At 39.8% G+C, this 25,712-nt stretch overlaps 1 protein-coding gene across 1 annotated transcript in view; it reads left to right on the top strand.

Annotated features, from left to right (window-relative positions):
• Window positions 1-25,712, top strand: part of SYTL2 (synaptotagmin like 2) — a 56,789-nt gene that overhangs the window by 7,685 nt on the left and 23,392 nt on the right. Inside the window, exons 2-4 of the mRNA XM_030454185.1 lie at window positions 7,425-7,858; window positions 21,652-21,800; window positions 24,368-24,503. Of these exons, the coding sequence (XP_030310045.1) occupies window positions 7,758-7,858; window positions 21,652-21,800; window positions 24,368-24,503 (386 nt within the window). The 5' untranslated portion in view covers window positions 7,425-7,757. The remainder of the gene's footprint in view (window positions 1-7,424; window positions 7,859-21,651; window positions 21,801-24,367; window positions 24,504-25,712) is intronic.

Here is a 25,712-nt window from a genome sequence, read left to right as displayed (position 1 = left end):
AGTGGCCAAATGATTGCATACCATAATAGGTATAGAAGTGGAAGTCCTTAGGCACTGCTGCCAGTATCCAAGCCCCATGAAAGAAATGGCAAGCTGCCATATGTGGGATCCCATTAGAGGGATTAGGCCACAACCAAAGCTAATTATTCTGTTCTTTTCCAATTTTAAGTTAACTTTTATCTTCTTCTTGTTATTAAGATTTTGCTCTCTTGTTAAGAGTAATTTTTGTGTTCTTTAAAATGATGAAGGTCTTGACCAAACAAGAATAAAATTAAATCACAGGCAGAGCTGTGTGGACCAGCAAAGCAAATATTCCTGGGGAAAAGTGGATTTTTTTCTCAAGTGCTTGCATTACTCTAGCTGCATTTCTGCATCTTCCAGGTGGCTAAAGATAATTATGCAAGGATGTCAGTAAGAATATTTTTAAACTGCAGCTGTTTTGCAGGTTAAAAAAAACAGGGCTCATCTTGATACTGTTGAGGAAGGGTAAGGTGTCAGGAAGGCTTGTTGTATAGCATATTTTTGACTTCTTTTTCTGTTGTGGCTGTTAAGAGCTATTGTCTGCACATAAGGAAATTCTTTCCCTTAAGTGTGTTGTATTGAATATTGCACAGGAGAACATGTAGGTTTGTTACTGGGATGAAATAAAGCATTGCTGTGTAAGAGCAACTTCAGCATTGCCTTATTATAGCTCTTCTCCACTTCTGCAAAGCTCCTTGATCCATCAACATTCTTTACAATAAGCTATGTAGGAACTTCCCTACCTTCTACTGACTAAGCATGCATGTTGACAAATACTGCTCAGTTAATCTCTGGGACTGTTGGAAATATGATATGCTGTGTACACTTAGCTCTTACAATTTTGAAAATGCTCTGATAACACCTCTTGAAAGAGCTGGGTTGGCTACAGGTACTGTGTATCTTATTAGGTGGTTTCTTCCCTTCTTGCCCTTCAAGAATGAAAATGGCAGTAGGCCTTCTTGCGTCTGTTTTAAGTTCAGGTCCTTATCACTGGAGACAAACATGTTTCAAACTCTCTTGAATTGTGACTTAAGTCCCTCTTGAAAGCATCTTTTCTTTCCCCACTACTCAAAGTGAAATCTGTAGTCTTCTGATCTTCTGCACAAATACGTCCGTGACTGTGTTAAACTATTTGTGCTGGTGCCAACACTGGCAGCTGGCTTAATCAGATGTTCTCTCTTCATGGGATTTGCCTCATGTGTTTACAGAAAAGTTATATTCTCTAAGCCTGGGATGGTGCTGAATTACCTGTGACTGCTCTGCTTAAATGTCAGTGAAGAACCAAATTTGTCCAAAAGAGTGTGATTATTGGTTGTTGTTGCAATGCTGTGGTTCAGAGACCTCCCAGTCAGAGAGGAACCTTTACTGCCTAACGTGACCTCCCAGGGTGGTAGGGGCCAGTTCTGCAAAGCTCTTACTGCTCCTGATGTTCTTCTTAGCTTCCTTGCTTGAAAGTAAAGGTTTATTACTGAGCTTGAGTGTAGGCCAAACTTAGTTACTTCTCTTCTGAGAGTCAGTTTCTCTGGTGATGCAGATTATTGTATTACAGAGTTCCATTTATCTGCCTTGCCCAGCTTCCTGTTGCCCCAGGTCTGGACTTTCAACTCATCCTCCTTGCAAGCATTGATATGTTGGAGCAGTGAAGAAATGAACTAAGGAAAATGTGCAACCTGCAACTACACAAAACCAAACCCTCTCATTTTTTGGGAGCCTATAGGCTACTTGGAACTGAATGCTTTATGGGATGAAGATGTATATGGATGGGAACTCCTGATCAGCCAGGCCTGCAGGCCTCAGCTGCAAGGAGTTGGTAAGCTAAAGGAGTTGGCACAAATGGGGATGTGAAAGCAGCCAAAAGTGAAGGATTGGCTGTCACCTTCTTCCCCTTTTTAGAAAGTAATGGCTGCAAGACAGATTCTCTGGAGCAAAGCTCAAGCACCTTAGATCTGCTGTGCAAGGAGCACTTAAAATAATTTTGCAATGGAAATTTAGGACATTGTGACATTTCTACATGACATGCTGTTGATTTGGTGACTGCTGACTCTGGTGTTCTGTTGTTTTTTCTGAGCCTATTGATGAATTTAACGTCAGCTATGGCAAACTGCTCCAACCTCTTCCTTGCCTCTCCCTCATTACATCCCATACCTGAGTGAAAACTTCAAAATCTAAGCTATGGCTGTGGTACCTCTTAATGTAATATCTCAATGCTTGGAAAGCAGTATTTGAATTAACATTTCCCCTTTTGTGCCTCAGAAAAAGTAGCAGGGCAGAGGGGCAAATGGGTTTATGTACAAGGTTGTCTTTTTGTTGTGACTTGTGTTCTAGAAAAATGTAAACCCTTAAAAGAATCAAGGTGCCTGAGAGGTTTGAGAAATTTTATGAGATATAATTTTTGGATGACTCCTTTGGCCTAAAGCACTTTGAATTTGTGAGTGGCTTAAAATTTTAGTGTGTGTGGGAAGCTACATCTTGGGTTTTCTTTCTGTTTACTGCCAAGACACAGAAGCTCTCATGTATGAGTTAAATAAAACATAATTTCAGATTCCTGTTTATTACAGGGTTTAGAAATCTTTTATGGAAGGGAAGATTTTTGTGTGGTATTACTTGAATTTAAGGTTTAAGAAAAAAAAATCATGCCAAATATCCCAAGGCTCACAGATGTTCATCGACAGCCTTTCTCCAGAAATCAATCTGTGCAGTATTTTTATTGATTTCTATGAGTCAATCAATCTGATATGGATTTTCCACTCTTATTTGAAACTTAGGTCTGAAAACTTTCCTGGCAAAGGAAAATTTCCTATTGAATTTGCAGTGGCACCAAACAAAATGTTGAGACCTCTCAGTTCTTTTTGCATGTATAGGGGCTCTAAGTGAAAAAAAATGTCCAAAAAGAAATTGAAAGAATTGAGTTAGAATTGGTAGGAGGTGACTTGAAGTGGAGGAAGGCATTAATTACATTTTAGATTAATTCTTTTTACATTTTTAAATTAGCCTTAGGTCTTATAACTGGTGCTATACTTCAAGCCAGCAGGTTTTACCATCTGTGATTGGAATCAGTGCTAAGAATCTTTTGCAGAAAGCCAGACTTGCAGTAACTTGTCTCAGTGGGTCTCAGGAGGTTGGCCAAGTATATCACACAGGGGAAGAGGTTTTCTTCTTGTTTTTGCAGAGACTAAAAACTGTTCTGGTTTCAGTTTGTGCCTGGCCTGGTTCCAGTGATTAAACATTTGCTATCAAAGTGAAATGTAATACAATTTGCACTATATGGATGGGATCCATTAAAAGGGGAGAAAAACCCAACTGATTATTGCTAGGTTTTTTCCCAACTGCTTATCTAGGGAGATCAGGTGCCAGTTTTTCAGGTACTCGGGCATCCCTGAGCTGAAGCATTGTGGTGGGAGCTTTGCAAAGGAACCTAAAGGATCTCAGCTGCACTAGTCAGGACTGGGAAAGCTTTTTATCAGAACCCCAGGTGGAAACAAAAGCATCTAATACGAAGCCATACAGAATGAGTGCAAGTGGAACAGAATTAATGTAGCATGCTCTTCTGAAGTGCTGGGAGAAGAATCTGCTCCACTTAAATATGTTAAACTCAGCAAAACACAGCTTTGTGAACTATGGAACCATGCTGTATGATATCTACCAGGAAAAAATAGTTAAGAGACTGTCAGAGTAGGTAATATCTTGCACCCAATTGAAAACAAAGAGGGAGTGGAACCCTAATTGTAGAAACTGCTCTACAGAATGATGGGAAGTTTAGTAGTAGAGCAGCTTATTGTAAGCTCCCACAGCCTGTGTGGACACTCAGCCCTTGCAAACTCTTGTTCTTTTGGGGAGGACTGAAGTTCTGCTTCCACTAGTTTTATTAATTTGTTTGCTGTGAGACACTGATGAAGCCTGCAGGTTGTTTTGTAAATGGTGTTGAGCTATTTATTTTAGATTTTTAAATTAATCAAATGGACAATATAACATTTCTTCTCCCAGCATTCTTTAAACACAAAGACATGGTAAAATATCATTCCTACAATAGTTTTCTTAAGACTTCATTGACCTGAGGCAAGAGGCTTGCCTGATTACATGAAAAAATCCTTGGTAATTCCAGTTCAGAGCTTTCCAGGTTTTGTGGTTGCAACATAAGATTTTGTGCCTGTTGGCAGTAGTGCATATGCTATGCAGTCACCAGTCCAGGGTTTTGGATTAGCACTGTGGATGCTGACTGTTGTGTCAGATGGTGTGAAAAGTTTCCAAACGGTAGTCAAATAAAAATTTGTACCCATTCATAAGCTGAAGTGCTGGTGTAGATCCTCAATAAATTTAGGATTATATTTGTTGGTAGCTCTGTAGTAAGCACTTTGTACCTCTGCCTAATCATAAAGCTGTCATTTGCTAAATAGAAATGAAGTTACAGATGGCAGGTTCTTTGAGAAACTCTTATATGAACCTCATGGAACAAAATCACAATGAGAGTCCTGAAGATCAATATGGCATCCAAGTATAACAATATAACCAGAAGGTAGTTGGGATTTGTTCTATTTCTTTTTAAGTAGGAAGGATAATTTTTAACTTGGCTGCATCTGCCTTCCACATCTGTAAGAAATGCTGTTACCTTTAGAGTTGTATCATAGAGTGGTTAGGGTTGGAAGTGACCTTAAAGACCATCTAGTTCCAGCCCCTCTGCTGTGGACTCAGACACTTTCTGCTAGAGCAGGCTGCTCAAAGCCCCATCCAGCCTGGCCTTGAACACATCCTTGGCTTCCCTGGGCAGCCTGTGCTCAGAACCTTCACACTAAAGAATTTTTTCCTGGTATCCAAATCTACTCTCTTTCAGTTTGAAACCACTCTCCCTTGTCTTGTCACTCCACACCCTTGTTAAAAGTTCCTCTCAAGCTTTCCTGTAGCCTCTTCAGGTACTGGAGGGTGCTCTAAGATCACCCCAGAGCCTTCTCTTCTCCAGACTGAATAACCCCAACTCTCTCAGCTTGTCTCCATAGGAGAGATGCTCCAGCCCTCTGATCATCTTCGCGGCCTCTTCTGAACTCACTCCAACAGCTCCTTGTCCTTTTTGTGTTGGAGAGTCCAGACCTGGACACAGTGCTGCAGGTGGGGTCACCTCCCTCATCCTGCTGGCCACACTTCTTTTGATGCAGCCCAGGCCATGGTTGGCTTTCTGGGCTGCAAGTGCACATTACCAGCTCATGTTGAGTTTTCAATCAACTGACACCCCCATGAAGTGTCCCTTTGCACAGTACCAGTGCCAAGATCTTGTTGTAATGTCCTGATTGAAATCTGTGGCCAGGGGAGCAAATGCAATGCCTTGGTGCATGGTTTTGGTGCTCATTAGATCAGTATGATCCTGTTTCCTGGAGGGCAATGCCAGACTGCAAGGGCCTGAAGCAGACACATGTACCTAAAGGGTTGTGAGGATAGAGACCTGTCCAGTAGCAATGTCTGCTCCTCTTCTGTTCTCACCAGATTTGTCACTAGAGATGCTTCTGAGACTTACATTAATTTAGAGCTATTTACTTATTTTTCTATGGCTTTATTACATTCATGGTTTTATATCCCTGAGGCATTAAGAGACTCTGGACAGAGCTGAGTTTTTGGCCCCTCTTCTCCTCTCTTCCCTGCCTTCCCCTCTGTATTCTGAGTTTTTTTGAAGAAGTTTTTTTTGTCTTTGGCAGATGGGTTTGACGTGTATCCATGGCCTATATAGCAGAGGCAAAACAGCATTTTAAATTACTGCTTATAAATGCACTTTTGTTTGCATAAAGCAGCGAGGTTCATGTTACTGCATGACTTCTAATTTCATGTACTCAAGACTGTTATGTAGAAATTATTTCACATTTATTCCATATGTTTTGTAGGATGGTGATTTGGCCTACATGATATCATATTCCTGACATAATAATACACTATCAGTGGTAAAATGTTGTGAGTAAAAGTTACATTTATATCTTGTAAACTAAGTTGTATTATAGTCTATGGTGACCATAGATACTCTGACTTTCCTGTCCAAAACAGAGTCTGATACAAAGGAAAGGGAAATTCCTCAACTGTTTCCCTTCCTCTTGACTTCAAGGGAACTTGAGTCAGAATGACATAGAAGTTCTGACTCTGTCCAGCAGCTAACAGCAGCTTCTAGAAATTATACAAGATTTACTGTAAGAAAAAGCTTTGCATATCTGGGGAAAAGAGTATTTTGGTCAAAAGTTTGTTTATAAAATTCCCGTTTGAGGGGATTCTGAGGAAATAATCTCTTAAACCTGTTGCTTTCAGTCCTGAGTAGCATGTGAGCAGCTTTTAGCAGTGATGCACATTTTTGTTACAAATAGAAGACAAAATCCTGAAGAAAGAGGATAGCACCAACTTGAGAACAAACTCCTTAAATCTTGAACTGGAGCATATAAATTCCTCTAACACATTCCCAGCCTTCTCCCATCTCACTGCTGCAACATGTTACAGCTGGCAGGGATCTCAGGGTTACCTTGGTTTTTTTCCTTCAGGCTTTGTGATGACTGCAGCTTTTCTGATCTCCTGAAAGGGAAAAGGTGTCTTTGAAGAGTTCAAGTGGGAAGATAGATGTGGAATGGAAGGCACACAGTTTAGCAGGAGTGGAGAATGGCTTGTTCTAATGGGATAGTTCTTTTCTTTTGTTTGCTAGGTGACATGTCAAAAATGGTGTCCTAGAAATGTGGTAATGATACCTCCACCAGCATGGCGAGCCTGCATGTCTTAGCCCAAGTGCTTGCCTTTTTGTCTTCCTGGAGTTCAGGCAATCTTTATAGAAACAAAATGAACTTCTAACCCATATAAAGAGACTTCATGGATGTGATCTAAAACTATGTTGGCCAGAAGGTGAACACCATGAATGCACAGTGGGCTGCCTCACCATGTCCACTACTTTGTTGTGAATCAGGACTGCAAACAGCAGTGGATTTTTCTTCCTTGACATCTGGCACTTGTCAGGTCTAGCTGCCTATGAAAACCATAGACAGAATTCTTGTCTGCTCTTGAATGTGTCAATACTTGTGACTACACATCTGTGTTTGTTTTGACTTCAAATGAATGCAGTAAGTGCTCTTGATTTTATTTTTTTCACCTCCCCTCTTCTCCAGATTTTTCTGCTGACTTAAAGGCAAACTTAAAATGTGCTTATTTTAAAATGTATCATTTGAATGACACTTGGTTCTGTGTTTTAGGGTGTGAGCTGTTATATTGGAAGGGAATATATTTTCATGGCCATCTTGTTTAAGAGGCCTGTAAAACAGGTTTGACTTGAAGTGACCATTTGAACTTAGTTTAATCACACTGAAAAACTTGTTTCTTTTAATTAAAAAATGCATATATAATCTACTTCCTTAAGCCTTGATATTACAGCCTGTTCTTCTTTGTCTCTTTTTTAGGGAATGTTTTGTTTGTTCTTAAAGACTGGATATGCTAGGTCAATGAACTGTCATTCCATAAGGCAGAACTGAGAGGACAAGCTGAGGAGACCTTACTACAATGGCAAGAAGGAATACAATATTTTCCCAAAAGTCTGTCATCTAGAAAATCACACATATACTCTACTGCAAGAAAACAACATTTGGGACTCTTTAAACCACTGACTGTAACCTTTTCTAGATTCACAGTGCCTGCTGAAAGAGGCTTTTTTTTCCCTACATCTTTTAAGAAGACTACAAGACAGGATTTAAGATTTTCCTGAACACTTTACCTGCCCTTACACTTGGAACAAGATGATTGACCTAAGCTTCCTAACAGAGGAGGAACAAGAGGCAATAATGAAGGTGCTGCAACGGGATGCAGAGCTGAAAAGAGCTGAAGAGGAGAGAGTCAGGTAAGGGTTCTAACACCCAGGGTTATCCTAAGAAGACCTACACAGTTCACATACTGAATTACTCAGAGTGTCGGAGTAAATACAAATAGTTGTTGCTGAGGGCCCCATTTTACTCTGGACTAGATTTAGCATAGTTTCTGGATGAAATGCCTCTGCCACACAAATGATTCATTACTGGCCAAAAGGCTAACTTTTGCTTTGGATTAAAATTCCCTAAGGGGCCAAGCACACCTGGTATGCACCTGGCTTGATATGCACCTGGCTTGGTTTCCTCAGAAAAGGCTTCTGTTGGCATGTATCAAAACCTATGGAAACTGAACATGCAATAAGTGGAGTGATTGATTCAAAAGGACTACAAGTGCCTCAAACAAAGCAGTATCAGTATCAGTATGGATGCAGTCAGTGATATGTCTGCATGATGAAGTTAAACCTCAAACATGGAGCATTGGAGCTGCAGTCCAGAGAAGGCAGCTATTTGCCATTTATGGCACAGATGGAGCAATGTGTTGTTTGTTATTTCAGAGTGTTTTGTCTGCTGGGAGGTTTTCCTAGAGCTACTGTTAGAGTAGCTGCCAAGAAAAGAAGTGCATGCATGGGAAGCAGTTTTGCCCAGATGACTTTGAGAAAGCCATCTACAAAGCCATAAACAGCAGTCAAATAGTGGTTTCAGCTAATATAGATAGCTACCAGATCAAGAATGAGGTTTTTAGTAGTCAGGTTTTTTTGGTTTTGTTTTTCTTTTAGTGTGAAGGAAGTTATCCATTACAGGGTACACAAAATTACAAGTGGATGAGTAGTAGAAAATGGAGCAGTAGGTGTTGAAAAGTCAAAGTGCTGTAACATAAATAGATGTTTACAGCTCACTTCTGAGGCAGGATTTTCTTTCATTGATTCAGTAATCTTCTCTATGATTCTTTCTCATTATGATGTTCCTCATGAAGATGTGCATTTCCTATTTACATGTTTTAAAATTATTCCAACCATGCCTTAGGGACGTGGTGTAGTGGTGGACTTGGCAGCATGCTAGGTTAACAGTCTTGATAATCTTAAAGGTCTTTTGCAACCCAAACAATTCTATTCTGTAATTCAATGATGCATCTGTGATGCTTCTTTTCTGCTGAAAAATATTTTTTTAACAAATGCCCATTATGTCAACATAGCCTACCCAGCAAATGAAACAGCAGCTTGCCACTTGTCCCAAGAGCAGTGCTCATTTTGCTGAGTATGCTTGTGCAGCCTTGAGGTCAGTTGGTCAGTATGTGGTCAGCACGTTGTGTTGTTATTCCTCTTGCTTCTTTCAGTATAAGAATAACAAAAAGCAAACCAGTAGCTTCTCCTAGTTAAAAAAGCTTCTCCTCCTCTCAAGGCTTTTGCTTCACTGAAGACTGAAGGTTAAATCATTAGAGGCAATGCTATTGCCATTTGTCCCCCCACTATCTTAATGCAACCTGAGAAGGAGATGTTTTTACCACATGATTTGTCTTCTGCTTCAACAAGCAGAAAACTGACTTTTCTGGAACAGAACCAGCACTTTCTTTTCTTTAGGTAGAAAACCACTGGCTGTAGGTTTGGAAGGCAAAGTAATTGTAAATGTGCATTTGAAAACAGTATCTGTGGAAAGGAACCCTCCCTGGAACAGAAAATCAAAAAAACCATTCTCAGTAGTGGTCTGAAAGGGCTTTCAACAAGTATTTTTGTCTTTATAACTTCAATTTTGCTGTTTGTAATTCTAGTTCAAAGAGGGTGTGGTGGAAAAATGCAAGGGACTGCAGGTTGTAGCAGCCTGTAATCAGCATGTTTTGTTTCTTCAATAAGATGTCTCTTCTGGTTTCTGAATTATAACTTCTGAGAAGCTGGAAGCTTACATATGAAGCTGATGTTTCTGCATAGACATAGCACATGGAGCTTACTTTTTATATATTGAAACACTACACGAATTATATCTCCAGCCAAAGAGCTTCACTGTTTTAGTTCAAATTCTAGGTTTGAACACCTGGAAGATTCCAAAGGCAGGGATTGAATGTCATCATAAACTTCACACCCTGACAAAGTGTTGTTTGTATGTGCATATAATGGAAGTCTTTTAACATAATCTTTTTCCCCACAGAAGAAATTCTGATGTTTGAAGGGTGTTCTAATACTCTGTGCCATATTCCTGGATCCTGGACAAACTGTTAACATGACAAAATCCTTTCTGAGCAACTTCTTAGTGGAATTTCAGAAGTCACCTGATCCAGCCCATCTCTGCTAACAGCTACTGATATTGCTTATCTGTAGTAAACCCATGCTGATTATACTACCCAGTGCAAGCAGCTTGCTGTAATTCTTGGTTTGTTGAGTACTATAGTAGCTTTTTGCCTCATCCTGTGGGTCCTATTGGGTGGTCTGAATCAGGGTGATACTTTTTAGGAACAGCATGGTTCTGCCAACAGCATGCCTGTTTCCTCTTTGACCTCTGATGAGGTCTGTCCCGAAGGGAAGGGGATATTGACACTTTCTTCTCATGGGGAAGAAAACTCAGATGGCAAGAGAAATTATGATGATGCAAGGAAATTAAAAGACATCACATCTTTTTGTATTTGTAGTGCAAGAAGATGCCTTTCTTTGCTTCATTGCCCCAGGAGCTGCTGTCAGCCCCTGAATGACAATGTTGCTGGGGCCAGGGAAAATGGCATAGGATAGAAGAGCTGAGTAACAGCTTGACAAAACTAGAAACTGTTTTCAGCATATTGCTGATTTTTTTTTTTTTTTTTTCCTAGGGAATCTCTGCTATACCCTGCACCATCCAGGCTTCAAGTCCTGAACAAATGAGTGGGCTAAGCACATCACTTAATTTCCTGGCAGTTACTTTAGCACAGCTCCTAACTCTTTTTACAGTTGTGTAGCTCAGAGTTAACACAGATTCAGGCCCTTTCTGGAGACAGTAATATGGAACATAAATACATCTGTCTGAAGTTGTATGTGTATTGTGGTTGGGTGACTCTTATGTGGTGGAGTGGCTGATCCTTGGCACCAGTGTGTCTGAGGCAGAAAGCTGTTGTGGTTGCCTTTGTGACAGGGTTCCCTGCTGTGGCTATTGGCCCTTCCCAGGGCCACTGCTGGCTGTGCTTGGGATTGTTTGCTCCTTGTGTGAGATGAAGAGGTTTAGTGCTGGGGAAATGTGGAGTTGTTTGTGTGGTGGGTGGTGACTGCCATGTGCCAAAGCCCTTTAATATGTACATTGGCGTGGCACTGCAAAGAAAAAAAGAGAGGTTCAGGGGTCTGGTTCTGCTGGGTGCAATATACATTTAACCTTTCTCATAATGCTCAGTGGGAGTGTATGGCTGTGGAAACCCCAGTGTAAATGGCTTCTTGATTCTGCTCAGCTTTAATGGAAATCCCCTGCTGTCACTTTTCAAGGCAATTTTCCTTATAGTGTAGACTGTCAAGGTGAAGGCTTTTTGTGTGTTGTGTTTCCTAGGATGGAGTATATTTAAGGTATTGGGGTGATTTGAATATTGGCACTGGGGGAATGGGGTTGCCACTGTAGTGTGAGCATGGTGTTTGATGACTATTACCAGAATATATTCTTAAAATCTTCTTTTCTCTTAAATGTGAAAGTTTTGAAGGTTCGTCTAACAGAGGCAAGGTTTCTGGTGGAGATGGTTTTGAATATGGGTATTAGTTCAAGTTTAAATGGCTGATTTTAGATAAAAGTGTTTAGAGAGGCTGTCTTAGAGGTGCCTTCAAAGTGAACTTTTTAATTTCTGAACAGATTTGCCATTTTTCCTACTCTGCCTTCAGGTTATTTTTTCCAAATGCTTTAGAAACTTTCAGTGTAGGTAATCCGTATCCACCCAAATGACCGTGGCAGCTTGATGGTGTCTCCACAGTTAGGTAACTAGGCACCAATTATAACTTCATAATTTTGAAGTGTCATTCTTTTGCATTGCCTAGGGACTCCTTTTAAAGTTAAATCTCATGCTCATGCATCTTTTTTTTTCTTAGAAAACTGTTAATATATATTATTTGCACTGATTCATGGTAAATGTTTTGAGCATCTGTAAATGAATGAAAATGCAACCCCTGGAAGAAGTGTGGCTTACAGGCAAGGCAAGAGCACAGTATATTTGTCTGTGTTCTGCAGTCTGTCCTGGCCAGTAAGCAAAATGACACTTTGTGTGTCTAACTGAAGTCTCTTAGGAAGGCCATTGTATCTTCTGATTCACACTGAAATAAATCTTTTTGAGACCTTGCTTGGGCTCTATTGGAGCTGCCACAAATAACTATAACATTCCCTAAATTTAGAGCTAAGGGTATGTTAAGGTGTCATCAGGGCATCCCCTCTAGTTTCATGATTCTGACATTCTTCTAAGGGTACTGATGTTATCTTTAAGTCTTGGTGGATTCAGATTAGTCTAGTAATAAGTGATGTGACTAATAAGGAACTAAAGCCTATATTTCTTGTGGAGATGATTTCATAAACATCTTTAAAAAAACCCAACAACTAACTCACTTGGCAGCATATTTAATTCTTGCTTTTAGGCCATACAATAATGTCAACAAAAGGCTTATAATGTGAGAAGAGCTCACATAAAATCTACCTTTAGTGATAAAAAAATCTCTTGAACTATTGTAATAGACTAAAAATTAGGTGACTTGAATTCTCTAGCTGAAAATTCAGACTGAGAGATCTTAGTATCTACTCTTGTTAAACAGAAAATCTTCTTTCACATGCTTCTCAGACATATTGTACAGAAATAGAAATTAGATGTTACTAATTGAAACTCATGCTTTTTCTAACTAGTTCTGAAATCGTGTGCCTGTGTCTAGTGGTTATGCCAGGGACTTCTGATGAACTTTTAACAGGCTTACTTCTTAGTATGTATAAGGTGCTCATGGTTAAAATGTATACTTGAGAGTGTGTGCTTGGAGATTCCCTTCAGTCAAACCAGAGACATTCTGGAAGCTCTTTCCTTCTGCCCTTGGCTGAACTCTTTGTAGCTGAGCAGATCTGCTGAAGGAGAGAGCTCCATCCCAGTGTGAGCAGCCAGGAGGATTCCAACAAAGGAGCTTGAGGATAAGACTACATTTGCCTGCTGCCCATACCTTCCTTCCTTTGCTTGGCTTTGTGTGGTGGTTGCATGAGATGAAAGAAGCTCAGAGGCATTTCCTATTACCTTAGACCAGGGGATCCAGCACATCAGTTCAGCAACAACCTTTTTTCAAATAAAGGAAACTTATTCTATGGTTTATTTTTCCATTTTTAGCTTTAGAGTTTGAAATTTATTTTTTTTTAAATGCATGGTTTCATGTGTTAATGGGGCAAGATTTCTGAGATGATTTTGCAATAATCGGAGTATCAAGAGGGATTCACAGCTGCTGATTTCTTGGGTATGTAAGTACCCAAATACACCCACATGAGAATGTTCCTCTTTGGGCTGTAAGGTACATCTGTCTGGGCATAAAAGCTAAAGGTTCATGTCTTCTGGATTAATTCCCCCTTATAACATTGCCTAGAATCAAATGCAGTAAGTAGAACAATTTTAGTCCCTAGCAAAATATACATGCCTCTATTTGTCCTTTTTAACAAAGCCAGCTGCCTTCCGAGTGACTGGTGGGTTTGATGGACTGTGGGTTACTCTCCAGAGATATATTTAATTAAAAAATAACAACAACAAAACAAACCTACTTTATCCTGAGCAAACTTCTTTTTTGCTTAAGGTCTCCACTTACCACTGGTCAGATTAAAAAAAATAAGGGGATATATATCCTCCAGAAAGCTTTTCTAAATCCTCTGTCATTTCTGCCAGATTCATTAGAACAAAGTAACAGTGAACTACCTTGGTATCACCTCTTCACCTTCAGCCTCTTCTGACTGTTTTCATCATAATCTGGTGCAGTAACTGGGGTTAAGGAAGAGATTCTACTCACTGGTTTTGGTAACAGATGTGGCCTTTGACTATACTGGGAACTGGGCTGATACCTTTACTTCCCAGCATGGATCACTACCTTGTCTACTGGTAGCAGATGGATTATTTTACTGGATGATGCTTGTCTGGAACAGCTAGTGAAGCAGGGTGGATGGGGCTTATTTTGAATGGTAGAAGAGTGTGCTTAAAGGAAAAAGTGGATACTGATGAGGCTTTTTAACCTCTAAAATGAGAACTCCCTCACTAAATAGTTTTCCCTGCAGTACAAAAGCTGTCTTTGTAGGATCTCTATCACATGTTTGTGCTTGGCACTGTATTGCATTATTGACTGCCAACCTGAAGCCTTTGTCTTCAGAGTAGGTTAACCTTGATTTGTAGCTTGCCTGAAATCCTAAAATGCAGCCTATTCTTTAGCACAGTGTTAATTTGTTGCTGGTGTTAATTACCTTGCTGGTAATTTTGAGATAGCTATGATGGGGTCTCTTCTGCTCACTTAGAGTTGCTTGCATGTGTCCTGTGGCTTGTAATTTGATCAGGGCTGGTTTTATGTTTTACTCATCTACTTTGGAAGCCCATAAAGTACTGAAAACACCACATTTCAGCGGAACCTGTGAGTGAATGCACATACTTTCTAGCAACCTGTCCTCCCAGAATCAGGTCACCCTGTACTCCTGTCCAGGCTGACTTTAATTCCCAAGGTGTATTGTCAAAGTATAGCAGTTCCTTCCTTGTGAAGGCTTTGTTGTTTGTTTGGATTTTGTGTTGTCTTTTTCTCCTTGTGAAGGTTTTCTTGGGTTGTGCATAAAGAGGGAAGGGGGAGGGGAGGCCACTGGGAAACCACTGTGCAAATTCTTTAGAACAAGCAGACAAACTAAACAGTGGAAGCCTGTTATAGAAGTGAAACAAGTGGAAGGTAATAGGAACTGTCAAGGCTGACAGACCCTGAAAGACTCCTACCTTCTGTTCTATATAACCTCTGTTCATGTTGAGAAAGCAACATGAAAGCACATGGAAGAAAAGGTGGTTATCAGGAGTAGCCAGCATGGATTCACCAAAGGGAAATCATATTTGACTAATCTGATAGACTTCTATGATGGTGTGACTGAGTGGGTAGATGCAGGGAGAGCAGTAGGTGCTGGGTACCTTGATTTCAGCAAGGCTTTTGACACTGGCTCCCATAATATCCTCATGGGTAAACTCAGGAAGTATGGGTTAGAAGAGTGGATGGTGGGATGGATTGAGAACTGGCTTAAAAATAACGCTCAGAGGGTTGTGATCAATGGTGCAGTGTCTAGCTGCAGACCTGTAACTAGTGGTGTTCCCTTGGGTCCAGTCTTATTCAACACCTCATCAATGACCTGAATGAAGGAACAGTGTGAGTGTGTCCTCAGCAAGTTTGATGAGACAAAACTGGGAGGATTGGCTGATAACACCAGAAGGCTGTGCAACCATTCAGCAAGATGTGGATAGAATGAAGAGCTGGGCAAAGGGGAACCAAGAACAAGTGTAGAGTCCTGTACCTGGGGAGGAATAACACCATGCACCAGTGCAGATTAGGGGTTGACTTGCTGGAAAGCAGCTTCAAGAAGGACCCTGGAGTCCTGGTGGACAGTAAGTTATTAATGGGACAATAAGGTGCCCTGGTGGCCAAGATGGCCAAAGGTATCCTGGGATGTGTTAAGAAGAGTCTGCCCAGCAGGCTGAGGGAGTTTCTCCTCCTCTACATTCTGCCCTGATGAGACAACATCTTAACTACTGTGTCCAGTCCTGGGCTCTGTGGTTCAAGAGGGACAGGGATACACTAGAGAGAGTTCAGTGGAAGGCTATGAGGATGATCAGGAAACTGGAACATCTGTCATATAAGGACAGGCTGTGTGACCTGGGGCTGTTTATTCTGGAGAAGACTGAGAGGGGATCCTATTAATGTTTATAAATATATGAAGAGCGGGTGTCAAGAAGAAAGTCCCAGTCTGTGTTCAGTACTGCCCTTTGATAGGATGAGGGGCAGTGAACACAAACTGGAATACAGGGAAGTTCCATCTCAATTTGAGGAAAAACTTCTTTACTATAAAGGTGATGGAGCACTGGAACAGGCTGTCCTGAGAGGTTGTGGAGTGTCCTTCTCTAGAGACTTTCAAGTCATTTGGACTTGAAACCCATCTGGACACATTTCTGTGTGACCTGCCCAAGGTGATCCTGCTTTGACAAAGGGGTTGGACTCGATCTGGAGAGCTCCCTTCCAACCCCTACTGTTCTGTTGTTCTATGAACAGTCTAACTTTATACCATTCAGGAAAACTGTAGCAAGACTTCAATGTAGTAAGAAATGCCTGGACAAATTTACATATTATGAGTGTCTTCATCATGATTTATAGCATATTATTTGAAAAATGAAGCTTACTCCAAGCTTGACTAAAAGGAGACTGTAAGTCCTGATGCAGATGATGTAGCAGAAAAAGCGTATGAAAACAAAGGTCTCTATCTTTTGTGCAGAATGTATATATGGTTTCAGTGAAGTATGGGAACCACATGCCAGTCTGGTGCCCCATGCAGGGCCATCTTCTAGGAGAGAAATGGTGTATAGCAGAGTTAATCTTGTCAGTATGTTTCGGCAGGCACTTCCTTAGCACAGAAGTTGAGATCATACTCTGGTGATTTGATTCATACTCTGGTGGAGACCCTGTTTCAGTGGGAAACAGAGCTGCCTGCTATCAGTTCTTCTTCTCCAGTATCAAGTGACTGATCTCACACCTATGAGCACATAACTCACTTGTTATAATGCTTCAGGCCTGGATGTGTCTGTCTTCCCTTCTGACTTCAAGAATAAATGTCAGTATGTATTTTTAGTCATCAAGCCTTATGCTGACTACAGCCTAGTTAGGTCTCCAAGGATCCAAAAGCAAGATGCTACCTGATGTTAATTCATCAGGGTGTTGTTAGTAGATTTAACACACCCAGACTTGTGAAGTGAATAGGCATTAAATGGGAGAACACTCAGAACTGCAAAGAGAACGAGGCTGCCTTTTTCTCATGTCTCCACTTAGTTCTACCTACCCACAACTTCACTATCCAAAGAGACCCTAAAGGCAGGAATTATAGAGGTGTTTGCTGAAGAGGTATCGTGATGACAACAATGGCAAAAGGTTGCATAACTTCATTGGTTTGCTTCATTGTTCCTAGTATAGCCCTCAACCTTTTAAAATTATATTGCCTTATCGCTTAAACCAATCAAACAGTAATTGATTTTTAAAAATATCTAATATTTGTAGCTACCATGCAAAAAGAATAATCCATATTCTCAATTTGGGACTGCTTGTTACAAATGTTTAAGGTGTAATTCTCTGCTAAATACCAGAAGAGACCTATCCTTACCTAAACATGTGTATGCAGAGTGGAATGTTTAAACAATTGCTTCTTTTGCCTTGTAGACCTTTTATGACTGTTTCCCAGTGTTAAAGAAGAAAAGATTATATTAATCTAATCAGATCTGATACTTAGAATGCTTTGTCTAATATTCTTTTTACTCCTATACTTGCATGGCTGATACTATAAAAAGTTCATCTTAGCTGTGTTTGGAAGGTAACCAAGAACCTAAATCCTTTGTCATCTTTTTGTTGGTTTGATCTTTGTTGTTATGTAAGTAAAATTGAGGATAAATTCCTCAAAATTCTATTTCCTTCCACATTCTCTACTCATTTTGGTATTTCATTTTCAGGAGGGAGGTTTTGGAAGTGAATTTGTGGATAAGGCCATGATATCAGCCTGGTAAAAAGCTTTGTTTTGTGACAAGCCTTTGAGGTTCTTTTTCTGCATGTTCAGAATTGGGAGTGTGCAAGGCTAATGGATATGTTTCTCTGAGCCAAACACAGACCCTAATTTAACTGCTTCTTAGTTTGTCATAGGAAGTCTCAGAATGTACTGGCACAACACACTCTCCCATCTGAAAAGCTCAGTTTAAGGTGTTATTTGAAGAATAAGGCAGTAAAAGAAGTTAATAAGTTGTCTATTGTCACATCTTTTAAATTCTGTGGAGGTTGGTGATGTGGAGTATGAGTAAGGAGGGAAGGAACTGAGAGCTCCTGAGGAGGTGTTGCTGAGCAGTTTTAGAGACAGATGTATCTTGCTAGATGTGTCTATTGAAACTGTTGTTTCAAAAAAAGAAACAGAAGTCATTATCACTTCACCCTAGCATGCAATGAGCTATTACACTAGACTATAAAGTATAAAATAAACCAATCTGGATTTGCTGATAGGGAGGTTGGCATGGACTGGTTATATCAGAGCAGATTTCCTGCCTTATAGTACCATGTGATTTAGCCCACACTCAGATGTTCTGGAGATGGGGAGAAGCAACCCAGTTACTTCTTGTGTAGATTTTCTGTTTCCTGCACAGTGCTGGACAGTTGCTTTGTGTGCCCATTCAATGTGTACTTTGTGTCCTTGTGGGATGACAAAATTATCATCTTGACATTAAAAATGTTTCACCTAGGATAGTGAAAAAATCATATTAAGTAATGAAGGAACTCGGGCTTATTTTAAAAGAGGATTTTAGAGTTAATTCCTTTTAACAAGGTACCTTCATTTTCTTGAGTTTAATCCTTTAATTTTAATTTCATTTCTTTTTAATCCTTCCTATAGAAGAGTTAATCCTTCCTATAGAATTAGACTTTCATCCTTTCTATAGAAGGAACAGGAACTAGCTTTATTATAACCTTAGGGTGTTTTATTTTGAAAACTGCAGCATAGGCTGACTGACATTTTAACACTCGCTGAGGAGCTGCAGAGTACAGGCTTCCGTCATATGGAAAGTCATCACTGTATTTCCTCCTAATTGCAAAATTGGCAAGTGAGCCTGCAATCTGAATCTTGATCTGAATGCCTACTGGTGCTTTGGTCACCAAGGTGAAAAGAACTTGTTAGCATTTCTGTTGACTTGGGAGCTGACACAGAGTCAACTTTTAGTATCTAATCTTGCTGGGAGGCACATGTAGCGGAGGAAAACCATGACTGCAGACTGATTTGTTTCAGTTCCTTTCAGGATAAACCACAACTAAAATCTAATGCTTAGCAGTCAAACATGCCCACACAGTGGAAGCAGTTTGCACTTACTGCTAAGGCCTTTTCATAGCAGAGACTGAGAATTCAAGTGGTAATGTAAAAATTCCCATTTGTAACTCAGCAGCTGTTTTTGCTACAAATCTATGACATGCTGATGAACTCAGGCCTAAGAGCTTTTTTCCCCTGCCAAGACAGAACTAATTGTCTTTCTGATAATGGAAATCTGCTTCTTTATTTGTGGCTGGGGAATGCCTGGGAATATTTATATTGCTCTTAGCCTCTCAGTCCCATCTTTTGAGGAACTAAATAGTGGAAGAGATGAGTAAGCTAACAAAAGTCCAGTGCTGTTGTGGTGAGAAGGCAGAAGTAATTTGTAGGTCAGCTGCTGTAGGCTTTTTTACTATACAAGCCTTATCAACCAGACTGGTCATTTGTAGAGGAAGTATTGGGTAAATTGAGAGCACATTTATACCTTGGTTAGCAAGCATAATCATCTCCTGAAGTCTAGCAGGCCTGTTGAGCTGGTGGAGTTAAGGTACTTTAAATTCCATAGGCAGCAAGCAAGGTTGGGATCAAGGTGCCTGACATTCACTTTCAGCCTAAATGTCAGCTGTGCTGGCCATGGGTGACATATAATGAGAGTCCAGAGCCATGAAAAATCCATGCCTCTGTCTCTGCCCTGCTTATGTGATGCTTATTGGTCACAGATCTGAGTCCAACAAGCAGGTGAGCTGGCTTGACAGAGCTGAGAGACCTGGGGTCCTGTCCCTGTCCACAAGTCTGAGCTGACTTGTAAAGGCCTCTTACCACACCCTAGTTTCAGTGGCTGTATACAAAGGGGAAAGGAGTGATAAGTGTTTGGGGTAAAAGGGTGGAATCAATTATGGGTGAGGGCACTGAATATTTCTCCTGTGAGTCAGTACCTTCCCACTAGAGAACCTTGTCATACTGCCCTGAAGCGCTGACTGGGGTCAGAGCTCTGCTGCCCTGCAGGCTGTACAAATAGCTGAAAAGCCAGTCCCTATCCCTGAGGAGCCTCTGTTCTGAGAAGGCAAATAACACATGGGAAAGAGGGTGAAAGGGAGAAGCAATTATGTGTAAAAAATTCTTACATGCTATATTTCCATTATTCCTGCTGCCTGTGTTCATAAAGTGGCTGAGCAGTGAGGAGTTGGCTCATACTTCAGTAATATATTTGCTTGAGTACAGAAGGAAGCTACTGCTGTGTTCCTGCTCCAACTTGGAGGGCCTGCAGCATCTGAGAAGTGTGTATTTTGGCTCTTGGAGAGGCACTGAGTTTTACACAAGAGGGAGGGCCAGATTTTTAAAACATCCAGTAACACTATGGACTGTTGAATCTGGGCATTAAAAATGCCCGTGGTGACCTCAGCTTCTGGCAGCCTCAGCTCTGTGTAGGTGATTTGAGACAGAAGTTACTTACACAGTAAGAGGGACTGACTTGGCAGTACTTTCAAAAAGAAGTTTAGGTATTCAAATTCTAATACAGCTGATGAATCTAATAAGCAGTTTCATTTCTGGCCATCTGAGGATGAAGGAGATGCTGAGTGGTAGGGAGGATGGTCTGTCATAGTGTGGGGGTTGTAGCTGGCTCTGCTATAAATGGTTATCTGCAATGGTTATTGCAACCTCTAATAAAAGGACTTGCATCATAGCTACTTTGTTGTACTTAGAAGTTTCTTCTCCTAAACTTTAGCAATATAAAACTGTCATGAACACATCCTTGGGGTTAGACTAGATAACCTTTACAGGTCCCCTCCAACCCAAACCATTCTGTGATGGACCATCAGGACTCTGGAAGACAGCATCATCACACAGCAATGTGGACCATGTTTATTGTTAAACTCTTCAAGTAACTTGATTTCTTTTGCTTTCTCCCTTGGACTCTGTTATTAGTTTGTTTACTGATGGAAAGGACATAATTGGAGAAAGTGGATGAAGCCTAACTTGAATTTTTTTATTGAGTACTCTATAAATCTGTGTAGTAGCTTTTCTGGTCCTCGGGTTGGTCTCCAGGCCATGTATAAACATATGCCTAAAGTTTTATATGCCTAATGAGGAAAGAATACACTCTCACAAACTGTACACAGCAACTCTTTATTCTGTTAAAGTATGCTTCATAAAAGCAGGGTGACCCTGAAGCCTGAAACCAAATTATTAAAAATTTGCTCCATAGTATTTAGAATGGTTGCAGTTCATCTAATGGACACACATAGACTAATAAACCACACAAATTTATTTTGTTGTTTCTTCCATGTAATGCTGTCTTCCTTTGTGGCTTGTAGTCATAAAAAGATTTTTGTGTATCCTGTGGAAAAAATGGCACCATCTTTCCAGTGTACTTTTGGAATGTGTGTGTAAAAGTGGTAACATATGAACAGTCTGGAAAAACATTTTCTGAGCCATGGACTTAATTTTGGCACAGATTTGTTATGATGCTGCCCTGCTAAATTATCTCAGTTTTAACCTTGGAAAATTGGCCTCTGGGGGCAAGAAGTCAAGATCTGCAGTTATTGGAGGCTTTTCCAGGACTATCTCTGCTTGCGAGTTTATCATAGCAAAGTATATTTTTGTGAAGAATTGCTTCAACAGAGAGTAACAGGGCTGAGGCTCTTCCCTCTCTAGCTCATTGTCATCCTTTGTAGTTAAATAAGGAGAATAACAGGTCAGAATATGGCAATAGCATGTTGAGACAGTGTTAAAAAACCCAACAACACACCAGAACAAACCCCCTTTTATTCTTTGCACACAGGTAAGTAGGTTGTGTATGTATCTTATATTTTTTCATTATTTTTTTTCTCCCCAGGCATTTACCAGAAAAAGTCAAAGATGATGTTCAGCTAAAGAATATGAGTGGACAGTGGTTTTATGAAGCCAAGTCAAAGAGGCACAGAGATAAAATCCATGGAGCAGATATTATTAGAGCTTCCATGCGACGGAAGCCTTCCGCTCTTGGTAAGCATTTAGTTTATATTTTAATTTGGAATTAAACTGGCTTTCACTGTAGCTCACCTCAGATGCTGTTATCTGTGAAATACAAGGATAATATTGGTATGTCAGCAAGGATAAAATGCTGCAAAAGGGATTTTTGCAATGTAATTTACAGTGTCAGCTTTCCTCTCCCCTAGTTCTGTGTATGGGACAGAGAACTGTGTGTGATGACTGCTAACAAAAGGGACTGGCTTATGTTTATGTGTAGGACTAAAAATCCTCTGCACTCTTCTGTGTTCTGATTTCCAATTTTGAGGCCCAGTGTGTGCAAAGGACCTGAGCTTGAGGCAGTTGCTCTTTATTGTGGATTTTCAAGATTTTGGGTGCTTAGTTTGGAACCTCTGAGGTTTGATGGTAAGCACAATGAGCTACAGCTCATGATTATAGCTGCTGAAATATATGGACTGAGAGCTCTCACAGCTAGAATTGGCATCCTGTGTCCATATTAACTTTAAATGTGCCCACCATCTCCCAAGTCATGGCAGGGGCACTCAAATGATCTAATAGAAAGGTTGTTTAAAGCCAAGTGATTAATGTGCCAGACATTAGTACTACAGATGGGTAGTATATTCTGTGTAAGCTGAGCTATGTTGGCAAGCTTGGTGTCCACAAGGAAATAAATATTATATTCTGAAACTCTTATTGGGGAAAAACAAACAAACAAATGTGGGAAGATACTGCACTGTGTTTATCAGAAGTAAATACAATGTTTTGTTTAGACAAAACCAAAACAAATGAGTAAAATGTGAGAGCTGCTGTACTGGACCAGTTGAAAAGCCTCCCCAGTACACTGCCTGTGAGCATCTTTAGGCTGCAAGACCAGGACCAGCTTGAAGCCCATTGCACCTCAGACTATTTTGAAATAGAGGAGGTATTTCTGGATTATCCTTTCCTCATTAATTTTTCCAAGAACTTCTTTAAAGCCATGCCTCTTTAATATTCACCTTGTCCTGTCTCAGGGCATTTAAAAATTAAGTTGTTTTATATTTCCTTTTCTGGTTTTGAACTGTTTACCACTAATGCTACCTCTGGGAGAGAGAGTGAACAGTTGATTTATATTCACAAAAACATATAAAATATTAGTATACAGGATTTTATAGACAACTGTTATGAATCTGTCAACATCTAATCTTTTATTTTGAAGAGTCCTGGTATATTTTTTCATTCTTTGTGAGTTTTTTCTTAGAGGAATAGACCCTCCCTCCCTCCCCACCTGCCCCATTCTAACTTCCTCTAGTTCTACTGGATCCTTGTGATTTAGAAGCAGGAGTCCTATTATTCTCACCAGACTACTGACATTTGTAATGTTTATTTTTTTAAAGTCCTATTAAGGATTTTGCTGTGTGCTGATGAAGCAAGTAAGGCACATCTTTCAATACTCATGATGAACTCCATTCAGCATGATACGTTGTGTAGGGCTTTGTAACTATAATTTAGCTTTGTTTTCTAGTGTGTTGTCCTGCAGTGTTACACCTTGTCAGTTCCAGTATTTCTGAAGATGAGTTTGGATAATGACAGTTTAGCCAGCTTGAGGTTATTTTGGGATGGTTTTAGATTTTCACATTAACAAGTAAAGGCCTAAAACAAGAAAGAATGCAAAAGTTCACAGGTGTAAGTATAGTTCCAGCTGGTTTTAGACTTGAAGGTTATGAAAATCTGCTGTAAAATTCTAGCTAAATTTTTCAGTAAGCTAATAGCTTACAGGAAAGTACTTAAAACCATATTATCTTAAAGGAAGGTTAATTGCTTACAATCTTACTTGAACAAAGAGGCATACTGGTACATGGAGAACTATGTGCAATTGCTTGATTTCAATGACTCATTAGATGTCAGGATATTTTTACTTGCAGTTATGGATAGCAAAAGTGAGAATAAAAATCTTGCTTTTTCCACACCAAGAAGTTTTTGATTGCTAAACTGTTGGAGGAGTGCAAAAAGAGGTAGAGAAAATAATGTTTTGGCTCTTGAAGGGGTTACCAGAATAAGATTCTGTCCCACCCCCAAAACAAATGCAAATGTATTTGCATTTGCTGAGTGGGTAGGGGTTTTTGTTTGGATATGTTTTAGTACTTTCCTTAACTCCTTGTGGTCATTGTGTTCATAAAGGATTAGCCACCTGCTTATGGACAACTTCCAATTTACTGCTGTAGGAAGGGAATAATTGACTGGAGTAACTGAACTTCAACATATTTTCAGTTTCCTATATTTTGTTTTTGTTTCCTCAGGATACTCAGGTTGAATTTTCGGTGTTTTATCTAGCTGCAAGAACTACAGGATCAGTCTTTAGCATGGTTGTTTTAGAAAACATCTCTGTTGATGATCACTTTAAGGTCTAAAGCAGGTGTATATGACATTTCAAGTGCCATGAAAAATTTATTCTTCAGAAGGCACCATATATGCTTCTGTATACAATTCGAGTGTAGTGAGCTTTTGAAATAGCTGTAGGACTGAATGCAGGTGCTTGAATTTGATTATTAAAAAATTCTTTGTGAACATATGGGAGACAACAATATTCTTGTTTCATGTTTTAGCTGAACTGAGTCAGAATAAATCAAACAAATTAAAGAACAGCTGGGTGAGCAATGTTAATAAAGAAGTCTTTGTGCCACCAGAACTACATGGCATTGGTGAACACCAGGAGGAAGAGCAACAGAAATCTAGTTCAAGGTAAGATCTATGTTTAAGCACAGTTACTATGTGTAATTCAGGACTGGTGAAACTTGAGAGCTCTAAGTTCCATCCAAACTGTACTTTCCTCTTTTTTCAAAGATTTTCAAATATTTCCTTGGAGTCACTCAGGGAAACTGTGGGTGTGAAAGGATGACAAATCACAGTCATGTGATGTTAATTGTTCTGCATTCAAAAGCAGAACGTTTTTTGGCTTATCTCTACAAAAAAAAAAAAGTCAATATTGAAAGAAAAATTGTTGTCATTGGTCCTACAGAAATTCTTATGTTACAATTTAGTCTTGCTCTCAGAAGTGAGACCTTGACTTTCTGGTTAGAATGACTGGACAATGACTGGACATCTGCATTTCTTCATTCAGTAAGACAGTGAGACCAAGCTATTGATTCAGCCTGAATTTTAAACTTGGACCATATGAAGGATCAGAGTCAGAGACTGAGAAATTATTTATATTTTTCCAGATCATTGAATACACAGTTCAAGTCATCTGAGACTCCTTTTTTCTCTTCTTTTTGTTTGTTTGTTTGTTTTTGTTTTAAACAAGTCAAATGTATTTGAGATCTGAGGTGGAAATAACCACAATTTTTGGGTACTTGTAGAAAACAAATCTAGTTCTACCATGAGAAAGAAAGGTCTTTCTGGATGAGAGGAGCTTCCATTCAGAGTAGGGCAAGATGGTGAGCTTGAGCATGCCTGAATGGATATAGTTGCTGGAAGAAAGCTGGATGAGAAATAGTTTCTAAAGTACAGAAGATTTTGTATTTTATCACTTTGTCTCAAGTCTGTAAATATCCTTAACATCTCCATTTTGCTTTAAAATATTCTGAATTTCTGCGAGAAGTGTCTCCTATTTAAAACCACTACATGTAGTAGTTCATTTGCTGAATAAAGAGCTTTCAAAAAAACCTGCATTTGAAGAAGAAAATTCTGATCTCCTAGCTAAGGCAGAAAGTAATGTCTTTAGCCAGATTAACATCACTGAGGAAAAAAAGAACCGGAGTGTAACAGAGTGATTCTTGGTGCTTTCAGTGAACAGCAAGGTAAGGGCCAGAGCTTCTACCTAGGTTACTGTTTTACTTCTGATTGTGTCACTGATCAGCTCTGTAACATTTCATTTTCTTGTCTATCTTCTAAGTCCTTCTCTGTCTGTCATCTGTTTTCCTTGCAGCAAGGCTTGTCTCCTGCTATGCC

This window comes from Calypte anna, chromosome 1, assembly GCF_003957555.1.
Source record: "Calypte anna isolate BGI_N300 chromosome 1, bCalAnn1_v1.p, whole genome shotgun sequence".
Lineage (NCBI taxonomy): Eukaryota > Metazoa > Chordata > Aves > Apodiformes > Trochilidae > Calypte > Calypte anna.
This window is presented reverse-complemented; position numbering and strand designations above follow the sequence as displayed.